Source organism: Merops nubicus, unplaced genomic scaffold, assembly GCF_000691845.1.
Source record: "Merops nubicus isolate BGI_N331 unplaced genomic scaffold, ASM69184v1 scaffold14868, whole genome shotgun sequence".
Taxonomy (NCBI): domain Eukaryota; kingdom Metazoa; phylum Chordata; class Aves; order Coraciiformes; family Meropidae; genus Merops; species Merops nubicus.
Window position 1 is genome coordinate 1 of NW_008626455.1, and position 16235 is coordinate 16235.

The 16235-nt window shown below is 42.1% G+C and overlaps 1 protein-coding gene across 1 annotated transcript; it reads left to right on the forward strand.

The window, feature by feature from the left end:
- Positions 1–1224: 1224 nt before the first annotated feature.
- ABHD3 (abhydrolase domain containing 3) lies at positions 1225–16030 on the forward strand (the record flags this gene model as incomplete). Its single annotated transcript, XM_008946010.1, has 8 exons — positions 1225–1388; positions 3410–3592; positions 5271–5316; positions 7541–7653; positions 10156–10329; positions 10982–11030; positions 11115–11280; positions 15447–16030. Coding segments are annotated over 8 exons (1074 nt in total), but the record flags the coding sequence as incomplete, so codon positions are not given.
- Positions 16031–16235: the final 205 nt, after the last annotated feature.

Genomic DNA, 16235 nt, shown 5'->3' on the forward strand with positions numbered 1-16235 from the left:
CCCCGCTCGGCCCCGCCACCGGCCCGGCCCCGGCTCGGGGGAAGGGGCTCTGGCCTCAGGCGTCCCCGAAATGAAGCTGTACCAGGGGGCCGGCCGGGGGCCGATGGTGGGGAAGGGGAGGGCAGGAGCCCTCCCTCCACAACAAAAACCTGACCTCTTTCCTTCACTAACAGGGAAGGTGATCAAGGAGTTTGCTGCCCTTGTGTCTGTCTTCAGTACCATTGTAAATACGTTTTGAGCCACTATCGCAGTATTTTAGGGGCTAGGACACTCTTGTAGATTTTCCCATCAGTAGTGGTTTCACGGGTAAATTAGGCACTCACAAATTACTTGGATACAATGAGCCTGGTCTGATCTAAAGTGGCCCCATGGTGAGTGCACATCGATGAATGCTTAATCGACTGAAAATACACATATCAAAAGCTTTATGACTGTTGAAGACTTGTGTGTTGCCACAGTCCTTCACAGGATGGCTGAGAACACAGCCTTCCTCTTCATGGAGAAGAGGGTGCTTGATTTTGGTCAGAAAAAAACCCCAAGAAAGGGTCAGGAGGATGTGCCACTGCAGCTGTGTTCCTGTAACTGTTTTCTTGAAAGCATCTATTACTGCCCTATTAATGCTCACATGCTGGGGTCAGTGTAAAAGAAAAGTTTAAGAAATATGTTTGGTAAAAGGTGAGATGTTTGGTATACAGGGATTTCCATGTGAATTTATGTACAAATGGAAGCTGTAAGAAAAACCTCTGTATGCAGAGCGTTATTAGAGAGGAGTAACTAACAGAGCTGTGTACCAAAGATGGGAAAGGAGTGTCCTGCCAGGTTAAAACAGGTACTGCAGGTGCACAGAGCACACAGATGAAACGTCAGTTCTGGGCGGTGCAGGAAAACTGATTCAGTGAAATCCTTCTTGCTTACTGTGGAACAGTGTGGGTTTGATTTGTCAGTGAAAGATACAATGCTGGGAAAAGTAGAGTGAAAGGAGCACGTTATTAGGAGTAGGCAAGGAATCCATTCTGTTTAGTGGGGTTTGCTTTTCAGTGGGGTGTTTTGGCATTTTGTTTGGTTTTGGTTTACTTATCTCTTTCCCGTGAAAGAAGAAATCTTTTCAAATGGTTATATGGAGGAAATGATATGGAGAGGATTTAAACGACCTTTCATTTGTTTCTTTCTTTGCTAGCTTGTTTGATATGAGTGTGCATGCCTGACTGGAGTCTCTCTCCCTAGAAACCCCAGCTGGTGGCCAGCAACGACCACTTCTGCCGCTTTCTGGAGGAATATTGCCCTGTTGTAACAGAAACCTACTATCCCACCATCTGGTGCTGGGAAGGTCGGGTGCAGACGCTGCTGCGTCCCTTTATCACCTCTAGACCCCAAGTACAGTACAGGAAGTAAGTGCCTTTCTTCTGGAGAGTGAGTGATTTGGTAGCCAGCAGTAACCTGACTCTGTCACAGCTACTGCCATGGCTCAAACCTGCGCCCATGTTTTTGCTTCACACCTGCCTTTACAGCTCCATCACAGACTCAGAACCATCTCTGTGCTGGGTTCAATATACAGGACATTTGAAAGGTCAGGGTTCCCAGATGGCCTGCTTTTAGCTCAGGAGTTTGGGAGCTCTGAAATATTGGTGCCAGTATAGGAACTGATGTGGCTATATGTTCAGAGGATCACACAATGGTTGAGGTCTCTCAGGTTGTGCCCATTACCTCTTGTCCTGTCAGTGAGCATCACTGACAAGAGCCTGGCTCCATCCTCTTTGCACTGTTCCTTCAGGTGTTTAACCAACAGATAAGATCTCCCTGAGCCTTTTCCTCTCCAAGCTGAGCAGTCAGCCTCTCCTCATAGGAGATTCTGCTCCAGTCCATTCATTATTTTTGTATCCCTTTCCTGGGCTCTCCCCAGTATGTCCTTGCACTGGGGAGCTCAGACCTGGGCCCAGTACTCCAGGAGTGGCATCACCAGTGTTGAGTAGAGAGGAAGGATCACCTCCTGCGACCTCCTGGCAACACTTCTAGGGCAGCCCAGGAGGCTATTTGCCTTCTTTCCTGTGAGGCTGCATTGCTGGCTAATGTTCAACATGATGTCCACCAGGGACCCTCACACTCCTTTCTGCCAAGCTGCTTTCCAGCCTGTACTGGTGTGTGAAGTTGTTCCTTCTTAGGTGCAGGACTTTGCACTTCCCCTCACTGAACTTCGTGAAGTTCATCTCAAACCATTTCTCCAGCCTGTTGAAGTCCCTTTGGATGGCAGCACAGTTGTCTGGTATATCAAATATTTTGGTGTTTGAAAGCTGTCATTTTGCAAAGGTCATGCAGTCACTGTTCTACCTTACATAGCACAGCCACATTCAGCTTTCTTTTGAATATATAAAAGGCCTGATTTTCAGAGTAACTTTTACCTGTGGGGGTTGTGTTGTGTTCTTTGATGCCTAAATTCTAGGAGGGAAAACCCTTATATTTAGTGTTTGTCCTCAGTTGACCTCTCTCACACAGAAATGAGACTGAGTCTGGCAAATGGGGCACTTGGCACAAGACCTAAGGAGAAGAACTTTTATGCGCCGGAACCTGGATGCAGCACAAGTTGTTTCAGCTCTGTTTGCATGGCAGAATAGATTCAGCATTTAGCAGCTTCCCTTAGTTTTAGTAACTAGGAAACATTTCAGTGGTGTGGCCATGTGCACTGTTTCTAGCTCTTCTTGTATACTCTCTGTTTCAAGGTTTGAGAGGGAAGAAACACAGTTCCATGGGGCAATGCTTACTCTGCACCATCTGAGATGGTGTTGGCAGTGCACACCAGCACTGCATCTCCTTCCCATTAGTGATTAAAAAGTGCTTATCTTCTTGGGTTATTATTTGTTGCATTCTCAAGGTATATGGTTTAAGTGTGCATGCTATCAAAGTCTGTGGGGATACAGGGTTAAAGATACAGCAGAGTGTCACTGTGTTGTGCATGTTTAAAACATAACAAAGTGCCATCCATTATACATTCTGCTTCTTTGTATAAAGAGAAAAAAGTGTGATAAATGTTTAACACATTGCTCAGTGTGGCATCAGAAGATTCTCAGGTGACCCAAAGGAAACCTGCAGTACACAAGCCTACATAAAGTAGAAAGCAATGAAGAGTTGTTACCAGCTTCCAGTACGTCAGCAGCAACTCCTGAAAGGCCAGCTCTTCATTTACTGGGAATGGGAGTCACTCCACAGATCGACTGCTAACTCCTGTCAGCTGTAGTTGTGGCTCTTTCTGAAAGGTAGACATGCACACATACCTAGTCAGGTGGCACTCTGAGTATTAAAGCATAATTAAAAATGCAGGATTCATACCTCGTAATTTGTACACTGTTAAGACACTCTTAATGCTATGCATGTATTTTTCAATCTAATCAGTGTTATCTTGAAATGTGCCTTTCAGTGAGCTCATTAAAACAGCAGATGGAGGACAGATTTCATTGGATTGGTTTGATAACAGTGGCAGCTTATGCTATCCGGATGCCAGCACAAGACCCACTGTCCTGTTGCTGCCTGGCCTGACAGGAACGAGCAAGGAATCCTACATCCTTCACATGATCCATCAGAGTGAAACTCTGGGATATAGGTGCTGTTGCATTTCATTGCTTGTAGTCTGCTTCTTCTAATAAGATCATATGTAAGCATGTGTATGTGTAAAATGCCTGCCTTAGGCAAATGAGATGTAAAGACTTTAGTTCATGTAAGAAAATATTATTAGTAGTAATAATAGTAGAATTATGTAACGGGCAATCTGTTCCAAAGGGCTGTTTTAATATCTACAGATCTGCCCCAGAGACTGGTGAAAGCAAGCTGTATGCACAGGCCTTTGCTGCCACTTCCTAAAATAGAGTATCAGATTTGTGTTACCTTTGTGCTTCCTAGAGAAGGAGTTTGTGTTCAGCTCCAAGAACACTCGTGTGGATGGGCTGCTGGCAGCAGGCCTTGGGGGAGGCTAGCTTCTGAATACAGAATGGCTAGATTCAGCAGCCTCACACTGTGCAGAAAGGAGAGCTGGCCTACTCTTACTAGTGGTGGTGAAGGAAGAGGTTTGACACCTCTTAATTGTCCCTACTTAATTTAGATTTGTTACTAAGGCTTCTGGTCAGAGTTGGGTAAAATAGGTGGATTAGTGGATGAGTAAATTCTTTCATGTAACCATTGTTCCAGTATCTGTATTTGGAATATTACATTTTGTCTTTGCAGGTTGGTTTCTGGTATTGACTATAATAAGTTCTTCAAATATGTATATATCTACATGTCTATCTCTTCTCTGGTTGGAGGTCTGGATAACTGCTTTGCTAAATCATGACAGTAAATTACCACTTTAACTGTTAAAAGTACTTTTAAAAACACTTTGAAACTTCTCAGTAAAAAATATCTGAGGATAGCCTTCAAATCTACAGCTTCTTACTACTAATTTTTTTAAGTATTCCTGACAGAAATGTCTGCATCTGATTACTTAAAGAAGGAAGGTATAGCACTGAAAAGGAGAACTTTATAGCAGATGTCAGCAGAATGCTTAATTTTGCTTTTAAACATCAACATTGGAGAAAGATACAGAAATAAGTAATTTTTCATGCCTTCAACTCATCTAAAATATATACATATATATTGTTTACAAGAATTATTACAATGAGATGGCAGAAGAGTAATAGAAAAGTAAGATTTGTTAAGAAAGCATAGATCCTTAAATCATGGTGATACTGCTAGAAAATTCAGAGGCTCCCACCAGCATAGAGTGAACAGAAACTTCTGCTATACCAGGCAAAAAACCAATCCCATCCCCAAGAACCTGCAACTTAGATGCAGCTGTCATTATAGTTTTGGCTTATTTCTGCCTATTCAATACATCTGTGTAGTTTTGGAGGATGTCTGCACACAGGTCTCTGATGTTCTCTTCCAGAGCATTGGTTTAGGCTCAGCCCTGCACTGGCCAAGCTTATGGCTCATGCTTGGCCAGCTCAGAGTGCAGGAGGAGAGGCATGCACCAGGTAAACCCTGGGGCTCTCATCCTGCAGCCTGACCTCCACCAGCCCATCACAGACCTCAGCCAGAGTCCCACTGACTTCAGTGAACTCCAGTTCAGTATGAAGGTGGTTCCACACAGGTCAGACTTCAGGATCTGTAGGAAATAGTTATGTGCTGAACTTATCCTTAGAACTGTCTCCTTTTGCTTCCTGCATTTGCATTTTCTGTCTGTTTCATTTATTTTTTTTAGCACAAGGACCAATGTGTATAACTGAATTCACTGTCTCAATTTTTAGATGCGTGGTTTTTAACAATCGGGGGATTGCTGGGGAGGATCTTTTGGTAAGGATGACTTCTAAATTTATAAGTGGTATATGTGGGATCCTTTGTGTCTGTTTGTACAGCTGGATTTAAATGAGAGAAACTCATGGGATATGTTGAAAATTCAGATATGAGAATCTAATTATCTGGTAGCTCAATTATGTACCAACATTCATCTTTTAATTTAAAACTCAAAGAGGCCAACTGATTAGCACACATTATTTGTGAACATTTCATTTTAGGAAATGATTTAAATTGATAATGTCTGTAACATTAACAACCCTTACACTTTTCTTTCCAAAAACACTACAGTATCTAAAGTGCACACATCCAAGAAATGTTGTTTAATCAAAGCAATTTTCTCCCATTGTTTTAACATACAAATCCAAATATAAGCAACCATAATTACTTTCCCAGTTGCCAGTCTATTTAAAATAGATTTTGATATAGTTAAAAGGTTGTGCCATTCTTATTCTGTGTCACTGAATTACTGAACCAGATTTATATGTATAGCCATATCCTAAAAGTTAAACAGAACTCGTATTTTTCCCAGCAATTACGACACAAACTCAGCTACAAAAGACATTTTTTTGTCTTTGGGACAGACATCACGTTTGCTTAGAAATAACTGGTAATTTAACAAATGGCAAAGTCTTGAAACTAAGCATTTTCTGCAGCTAGGGACAGGGCATGATGAAATATTGCTGAATAAGCTTTGTTCCCTCGTGTGCATTTGTTGTCGGTTCTGCAGCTGGAATGGAAATGCACAATACTGGATATTGTTGGGCATTTGTTAATCTCCTGGCCTCAAACTTTTAAAAGCTCAGAATGTTTTCCCATAATCAGATAAAGTGTTTCAATGCAAACATTGCCATGTTAAGAGTAGATTTCTGCATACTTTTGGGGCTGGATCTACAAAGCAGTTTTGTGACGCACAAAGTCCTTATTGATGAATTTCTGAATCGTTAAGAGAAAAGATCTCTTGTGTGGATGCATTGTGTGTATCTTACTGTAATCAGATTTACATCTTTAAGCTTGATAAGATCTTACTGTGAAGAAAACCAGCTGAAATGATCATATTTTCTGCAGAGCTGTTTCTACATTTTAATATAAAATCCCTAGTTAACGAGTTTGAAGCACAGTTGAGCACCACAGTAGGAATCAGTCACGCAAGTAGCTCTTTTTTCTAGTCTCTATTTAAAGAATCAGTTTTAAAAGGTTGTTCTCCTTTGTTATTGAAAGTTACTGTGAATTATTGTTAGGGAATAATCAAATATTAGATTGACCACAGCCACTATGAGCTAGGATGGTGCTTTAAAATATCTTCATACAATGAGTAGATAGACAGATACTAAAGTGTCAGGAATTAACTAAAATTAAAATGCAAGATATCTCTCTACTTTGATGAACTTTTAAATCAAATACACTTTCACTCAGAATACATCAGACCCTAGCAACCAAAAGTAACTTATTTTTCCTTGTAAACTTCACAATTTAGTTAAAATAAAAACATTCTCACTGTTTATAATTAATCAGGTGTACAGATAGATACTAAAGTGTCAGGAATTAACTAAAATTAAAATGCAAGATATCTCTCTACTTTGATGAACTTTTAAATCAAATACACTTTCACTCAGAATACATCAGACCCTAGCAACCAAAAGTAACTTATTTTTCCTTGTAAACTTCACAATTTAGTTAAAATAAAAACATTCTCACTGTTTATAATTAATCAGGTGTAAAACAGTGAAGAATTATTCATGTGGGTGAGAACTGGAAATGCAACATAAAGGGAAATTAAAAATATCTTCAGTTTTAATTATCCAGATTTAACTTTTTTTTCAAAATCTTTTATTTCAACATTTCAATATTCTTGTTAAATGTGTTTTAAGTAATTAGTTCCATCTAATCACACTTGCTAAAATTGCCCACAAATATTCTGCTGTAATTCTGATCTAGTTCTATCTAGCTTAGCTCATTGCCCTGTGTTCAGAGTGCATCTATGACCTGGAGGGTGCAGATAATGAAGGTATTTGTCACACCTTTTACTTTGTAATAGAACAAGTACAACTCCTTCCTTCACCTCCCTGTGAAACGCTCAGGGTTTATATTTGCCACTGGGTGCAGCTTCATGATAAACGCTAATTTTATCCTGTTACATAAATGATCCACTGTTCAGTTTGCTCTGTCCTTAAAGGATAATACAAAAGCTTATGGTGGCATTTTTCCCTCTGACTCCTCACAGACACCAAGGACTTACTGTGCAGCCAACACGGAGGACCTGGAGGCCGTTCTCCAGCACGTGCACAGCCTGCACCCCTCAGCGCCGCTCGTGGCTGCCGGCGTGTCCATGGGCGGGTAAGGGCTGGGGCAGCACGAGCCCCCCCTCAGAAACTCTGTGACTGTTGTACTCTGATGGTGAACTGTTACTCTGCACTGCTTGCAAGGCTTAGGGAAATGCAACTCACCTGGACTTTTTAGAAGACTTTAGAAACTTAACAGCTTTGAGGCTTTTCAGTCTGTGTCAAAATTGGCCAACATTCAGAAGTGGGGGGTGGGAGGTTGGAGAAAGACAGGCAACACTGACAGACAGATTGACAGCCAAACAAGTGGGAATACAGTCTTTGGAAACTATGGGGGCTGTCTTTGGAACAGAGGATAAACAATAGGAACTAGAGATAACGTACCATGTTTCTTAGCAACCTCTGGAAATGACAGGATTTATCTTCAGTGTGTTTGTTCTGCTGAATGTGGGCAGGTTAAGCTGGAAGATCCGTGGGCATCTCCCATGTCTGGCTCAGAAGCAAGAAGTAGTATTCCTGTTGAAACCAATATGGGTTCCTAGAATGTGGTATTAAGGCTTGCTGTGTCCTGGCTTCTTTCCAGCAAGCAAGCTAGAACAGACAATGATAGCACAGTTGCTTAGGAAGATCGTTGCTAGAAGCTGGAAGAAATGTTCAGACAGCCTCTTTTTAATGAAAATCATAGGAGAGGTGAACTTCCATGAGAAATATTGCAGACACAGTGGTAATGTCCTGAGACTTCTCTGCTTTCTGATAGATTTTATGGAGGGTGGGCTGACACAGCCCTGCAAGGCTTGCAGGAGTTCTGGGATAAATAGAGTTTTGTTCAAGCCATACAGTTTTTGATAATCAAACAAGTAACCTGGAAGCCTTTAAATCAGGTCAATCTTTTTCCATTTGTGTTGCTGGGATTTTGCCAGTGCCTTCAGTATAAAGACATATGAACCTTTACAGTTTGTCAATGTCTGTCTTGCTGGGAAGCCCCAAATTTGGCACAGGACTCCAGATAAAATCTCCTAAGTGCCAAACACAGGGAAATAATCTTTTCCCTGGACCTGCTTGTTTTGCTGTCACTAACAAAGCACACCATGCCCTTAGTTGTCCTCATTGCTGGAAGGGTGCATTGCTGAGATGTTTAGTTTGCCCAGGTCTTTTTTGGCAGAGCTGCTCTCTCTCCAGTCTCTAACCTGTCCCAGGACTTGGCATTTGCCTTCATGAGGTTTCTCCAGCCTGTTGAGGTCCCTCAGAATGGCAGCCCTGGAATGGCTTAGAATGGCTGGTGACAATTTGACCCTTATCAAGGGTGTGTTCCTTCTCACATCCAGTCAGTGAAGAGGTTACACAGCACAGGCCCCAGAACTGACTCTGAGGAACACTACTAGTAACTGGTCCAACCACTCCCCTTGGCCTTCCAAGTTTCTGATCACAACTCTCTGAGCCTGGTGGCTAGTAAGTTTTCCACTCCCATTGCAGGTCACCTATTCAAACCATGTCCCTGCAGTTTGGCTACATGGAGATGATGATGGAAGACTGTCAGAAGCCTTGCTAAAATCAAAATAAGCAACATCCACTCCAAGATGTTCCAGCTTCTTCCTCCAATGTGTTTTAGAATCCTGAATGTTCAATGTTCTTACAGTATATAGACTGGTGACTCAGGTTCTTCCTCTTCTGTGGGTGAGAGGGCACATATGGTACCAAACTCCTATAGGTGCCACAGATAATCATCCTCACTGGGCTCAACTCTGCGACCTGATGGCAGGAGCCCATCCCCTAGTGCTGTTTGTTGTTCTTTTGGTGCCTCGGGCAGGAAAGCAAGATTTAAAGCTTTTCTGTATTTTCCTTTTCCTGCTGTTTTAATTCTTCTGTATTTGAAAGGTCAGGTACTGGTGAACTCTCCCCTTTTTTCAACACAACTACACATCAGCAGTAGAGACTGTAAGTTGGCCAGAAAGGCAAGACTTAGCCATTTATTTGGCTAATAATTTTGTTTTGCTAGTTTTATTAATTGTCCAACACCTCCTTCCTTACCTTAGTCATAGGACAGCTGTATTCTCTCATAAGTGTGAGGTGGGGGAAAGGCACCCCACATTACCTACAGCTCAAAAGACAGTTTTGTAGTGAGGCAGGTATGCCAGGGGCAGCTCACAGTTGGTAGGCACACTGATCAGATCCATCAGATCAGGAAAAACTGAGAACTTCTAAAATGATAAAACTTACTAACAACTTGGGAAGTCCCATTCCATGAGCAAAATACGTTTATCTGTCCTTTTCCTCCTTTTTAGTGATATAATTAAGACTAGAACATCTCTATTTCTAAACACACTGTACCCACATGCTACACAATGCACTGGGTTCCCCTCTGACAGTCCAGAGAGAACTTCATGAGCCACAAGCTGATTACACTGCATACCTTTCAGAAGTACTAGGCACAACTGTAGGGTTGATACAAGAAACTATTGAAAACCAGACAAAACAGTGGCTGATTGTTATATTTGCTTTAAATTGAAGCAAACAATTTGATAGTATATATGTTTCTGTTTTTCATTTCTGTTTGTAGCATGCTTCTTTTAAATTACCTGGGCAAAACTGGCAGAGACACTCCTTTAATGGCAGCTGCAATTTTCTCTGCGGGTTGGAATGTTTTTGAATCTGTAGAGTCTCTGGAGAAGCCACTAAACTGGCTTCTTTTCAACTATTACTTGACTACTTGTCTACAATCCTCTATCAGCAGGTGAGTTGCCTTCTGAACTCTTTAGCAAGGTGGAAGGATGTTAGCATGAGATCTACAGCAGGTATAATAATATTGGCAAAATTAATGCTGTAACAACACTTCACATAGCTGTTCTGTGTGCATCCCTCTGTTAGTTTTTAAATCAAAAATGATCTTTGCAAGGAAGATTGTCATCTGTGCATGTGACTTTGTTTTTCAAGGGGCACAGCATATGACCAATGTACTTTTATATTTATGAAGTGAATGGATTTTAAAGTTTTGTAGACATGCACATATTGACTTTGAGTATATATGTATATTTACTAATTCTTTTAAGTTAGCACTGACTGCAGAAGCATGAAAAAGACTAGTTCATCCTTTGCTTCAGAAAGCTAGACTGTATTTTGTATTCCCAAATATTTAGTTCTCTTATCTTTGGCATCTTTATCATGGTTTATGTAGATTTTTACTATGTTGCTGGATGTGTTTACATGTGAATGAAAAATTCTTCTGCTCCTGGATTGCAGACAGATATTCTAATATGACAGAAAATTAAAATCAAGCATGTTCTTGTTAGGGAATTGTTTCTATAAATGTTTCTGTGAAGCAGAGGACTCCTACATCTGTTGATGTAACAAAACCAAGCCTTCCCTTTCTTCTCTCTTTGTTTTAGGCATCGACAAATGTTGGAGGACTTGTTTGATATGGATCTCGTGATGAAGGTATGTGAAAATGTTACTTTTGCTTTAACTGGAGGCTGCTTTTCAGAAGCTGACATAGTCCCCTACTTGAATTCTGTACTTCAGGCTAGAACTGTTAGAGAATTTGATAAGCAATTCACTTCAGTCATGTTTGGCTACCCTACAATCGATGACTACTACGAAGACGCCAGCCCGTGTCGCAAGCTGAAGTCAGTAGGAATTCCAGTGCTGTGTCTAAACTCTGTGGATGATGTTTTCTCACCAGGTCATGGTAAGTTATGGTTTTTTTTTTAAATATATTTATCTGTATATGCAACCATTCAGACAAACTACATAGGACTGAGCTTATTCTCAGGCCTGTGTGTGGAGATGTATTTAAATGTTGCCTGTACCTGGGATGGGTCAGTCCTGCAGTTTGCTTCCAGTGTAAGACCCAGGAAAACCAGCTGATGGAGAGACATGATTATACTGAATGCAGAAGCACAGGGGGTGACAGTCACTAGCTGTTAGTAGACTCTTCAGAGCCAAAAGGAAGAAACATGCACATTCAGAGTGTGAATTATCTCACTGTAAGAAAGAGATCAGAGCTGCTGCCCTCTCAGAAGCACTCATTGCTGTTCACAGAGTACAAAGAGAGCCTATAATGAGAAGCTCTGATTCAGATGTCTCCTGTTTTCAAGCTGATTAAGAGTTCAATGGAAGTGAAAACAGATATTGCCATTTTCCAATCCAGTCCCTGCAAAGCATGTCTGGAAGTTGTTTATGTTTCAGGTGACTTAAAATACTCAGCTGATCTCAGTGCCATGTCCAGTGTCTGATTGTACAGTCTTAGAGCCATAGAATCCTAGAATCACTCTGCTTGGAAAGCACCTCTAGGGTCATCAAGTCCAACCATCATCCCAACATTGCCCTAACCACTAGACCACAGCCTCAAGTGCTGCATCTACTCATTTTGCGAACACCTCCAGGGATGGTGACTCCAGCATCTCCCTGGGCAGCCTGTTCCAGTGCCTCACCACTCTCTCAGGGAAGAAATTCTTCCTAATATCCAATCAAAACCTCCCCTGGCACAGCTTGAGGCCATTTCCTCTCATCCTATCATCAGTAATTTGGGAGAAGAGACCAACACCAGCCTCACTACAACCTCCTTTCAGGTAGTTGTAGAGAGCAATGAAGTCACCTTGCAGTCTCCTCCAGACTAAACAGCCCCAGTTTCCTCAGCTGGGCTCCATAAGGGATGTTCTCCAGCCCTCTCAGCAGCCTCATTGCCTTTCTCTGGCCCCCTTCAGCACCTCCATGTCCTTCTTACCCTGTGGTGCCCAGCACTGGACACTGCTCAAGGTGTGGTCTCACCAGTGCCAAGCCCAGGAGCACCATCACCTCCCTGCTCCTGGTCACACCGTTTCTGATCCAGGCCAGGATGCTGTTGGCTAGTGAAGAGGTGTGTTCAGGCCAGTACAGAGCTGATCCTGAATCCATTAGGATCGATGGAGTTCTCTGATCCTTGAAGATCAACTCTGTCTATCCTCATGCACTCCACCCCATAGCCTTGCATGTAAGCCTGTGCATCAGCCCTCTCTGTGATGAGGAGAGAGCAGCAGAATGGCCATGGCAGGGTGACCCCTTGGCTGAAGCAGGAACTGGGGACTCGGGCTTGAATCTCATCCCCACTTCCCTCTTGTGACTCTGTTTAACAGGGCCCATGTGCTACTAGGGGGGAGAGGAGCAGATGGCTTGGTACAGATAAGTGGGAACATTCCCATGCAGTTGGCAGAAGCTGACATGAATTGTAGCCAGAGTCTTTGTAAACAGCAACATGTTCATCCACAGAATCCAAGGGAGCCACATCAGAGATTACTAGGCTGATTAACTGGGACAAGACTCCAGATGAGTGCTTGCTGAGTCCAAAGTCTGGAAATGATAACATGTGTTGGATTGCAAGAAACAACACATTGTTTTCTGCATCTCTTGTTTTCAGCCTGTACTACTCCCCAGTCGAAGCTGGCAGGCCCTAGGCTTTTATTTCATTGATTTCTTTTTAGTCTTGCTTCAGTATTGCTTTAAAAGGCCCAGATACTGCATATAGTATTCTCAGTTTTCCAGCTGAACAGAGAAAAAGTCAAGGACTTCTTGCAGAGACAGTGAGAAGCACAGTTACTTCCACCCAGCAGGGAATCAGAATCACATACTAAATGCTGGAATCTATAAACTGCTTAGATACTTGCAACTCTGAAAGGAGGAAGAGAGTGGAAGAAATAAATAGTAAAAAAATCTCACATACTCTGCAAGAGAATCCCCATTGCTCTCTGGAGCTTGGTCTGTGCTCCATCCAGGGCACAATCAAGTCCCTTGTGTTAAGAGTAGGAACCTTGTAGCACAAGGTCAATAAAAGACACTCACCCTGCTGTGGATCTGGTTGGTTCAGCACCCTTGCTGAGGCCCTGGGGTGGAACAGACCATGTCGTTCGGGCACGAGGAGCGAGGCCCTCTGAGGCACAGCCAGCTCCCCTGCCTCTGCAGGTCCTGTGCTTCTGACCTGATCAGCTTCCAGTCGTGCCTCTGTTCTCCACAGTCACTGTGTTCAGGATCTGAGGTGATGTACTCTGGCTGGGGGTCCTTCTTTGGCTGAGGAACTCCATCTAGTTGCTGAAAATTAAAGCAAATTGGGGTCTGAGGCACAAAGCAATGAGCCTGCCAGCATCCAACTGGAAGTCAGGAACTCGGGTACAAAGCAGGCAGGGATAATGACTGTTCAAGGATAGTAACCTTTGAAATAGCAGATGTGTAAAGGGGTAAAGGAAAGCAGACTCCTAGAAATGTGTCTCTGCAGAAAGTTCAGTCAGAAAGGGATTTGGACCACTGAACCCCCCAAAAAGAACTTGATTAAAAATCTCCAAAAATACTTTAAAATAAATGAAGCAGCAGCAGAAATCTTTCAGATGACTTGCTGCTTTATTTTGTAGTGCCAAGGCATTTTTACTTCAGCAGCACAAAATCAGATTTATTCTCTTGTGAAAGCATAACCTTTTTTAGACAATACAGTGAAATGGCCTGCTAGTCCCTTCTGTCTGCACAAAGCATGTCTTCCTTAGCTGTTGTGTTTTTTTTTTTGCCAATCCTGAATAATCAAAAAATCTGTACAATCTTAATTTTTTTTTCTCTCCCATGTAGTTTATTATTTGAAAACAGGAACTATGAAAGGCATTCTTTACTGAAATGCATTGAGATTTCTGCTTCTACAGGGGTATATTTAGCATCCTTAAAACTGCAGAGTAATTTACTTCATTTTTATGTCAAGCATGCAAACACTACAGCACCATAAAGCTCCACTGTTGTGTTAACTAGTTCATATCACAATAGGATCATCCCATCACACTGAAATGCCACTTTTAAAGTAATTTGCTTTCTCTGTTGTCAGTCTGCACTAAGGGACTTGACTTTCACAAAGGGGACTGCCCGAGTGGTAGCATTAAGTCACACATCCAAGCATATCCAAAATAAGGTGCACTGAAGTCTCCCTTGCTGCACGTTTCAAGACCAGTGCCTGTCTCAGGTGTGGCTCACTGACAACTTTCAGCTGTCACTGAAAGGGCCACCTCATCCCAGTCCTCCTCTGGCTGTGCCTGCCACCATTCAGGTACTGGTGTTCACATGTGGAACGAGAGTGAGGAGCTGACCCAGCTGAAATCTAACTCAGCAAAAGAAAAATCTTGTACTATCTGGTCTAATGATCTAAATTCTGAATCAACTCATTTTCTAGCAGTCATTACTCAGCAGAGAGCCACTAACCTGGGTGACACAGAACAGCTTTCTGTGTACCTCGAGTATTTGGGTGATGAGATCCTCAGGGCAAGAAACACCCCCCAGTGTGTGTGATGGTGTGGTGTGAATGTGCAGGTGTATGTGTGTGGCAGCTCAGGTATGATGATAGGATGATATTTAATATTAGCTGATAGAATATCTTACAGACAAAATCTTACCGTGATTTTAAAGGTTTTGTGTTTGGAGTCTCCCACAGAAAGAATGGGATGCATAATTAAGGTCCCAGTTCCTCAGTTTTTCCAAAGCTGATTATTGCAACATGGGTTAAAAACTAGAGGCTTTGTTGTCCTTTCACTGAGACCATTTATGCCAAAGTGTAAGTGTGCATTAACACGGGTGCTGTTCCTTCTGTGGGGCTGAAAGGTGCAGCCCAGTGATTTCTGAAGCTTTTCCAGCAGGCAGAAAAAGCACACAGCCAAGGTGAGTTAATGCAGGGGGAGATGGCTTTTAACACAGCTGTGCTTCTACGTCCTGTGGTTCATTTAAGCACACACACATTAATGCTGTGCGTATTTACTCAGTTATAACAGGAAAAGCATTTAAGAGAAATTATTCAGTGGCTGGTATTTCATCGAAGGATAAAGACTTAAAACTTTTTTTTCCTCCCCCTTTTAGCTATACCAGTAGAAATTGCCAAACAAAATGCAAACATTGCTCTGGTTCTGACGTCCTGTGGAGGCCATATTGGGTTTCTGGAGGGGATATGGCCACGGAAGTGCACTTACATGGACAGAGTCTTCAAGCAGTTCGTGCAGGCTGTGTTTGAGCACGGACATAAAATCTTTAGCATGTAGCTTTGGACCCCTCTGACAGCACAGTGGCACATCCTGACAAGGGCAGTTGAGCTTAATGCACAGATTTTAACTCCTGTAAGCCAGCAGATGGATAAAGTCCATTACTACATGCAAAAATATTTTTTGCCTAAGATTTTGTAGCAACAAACTAAATACTATGTTGTCACTTTTATATTTATTTTTAATATGCCTTACTGAGAATGACCTTAATGAAACAGCATTCTACATACATCAAGCTGCACTTAACCAAAACCATCAAGTAAACAACTTATGATTCCTCAAAATCTTAAACTGGTACATACTTAGGATACTTAATTTAGATGGCTTTTAATATTGGAATGGCAGCACTCAAATTAGCATCTTTTATCCTGTCACCCAGCAAGTACAAGCTGGACCATTCCTTAGGGCACTGATGGTGAAAATCTTAAAATATGGAAACAAAAGGAGGAGGAAACACAAAGAAGCACTGGTTTGTCAAATAAGTCAAAATGTCAGCATGTTTTTTTCATAGCATTAGACTGATATCTGCTTGTGTTGTCCTACCCTGGCATTATGCAGATTTAGGGCTACTTACTGTTGTTTTTTTTTTAAACTATGTTGATGCCATACT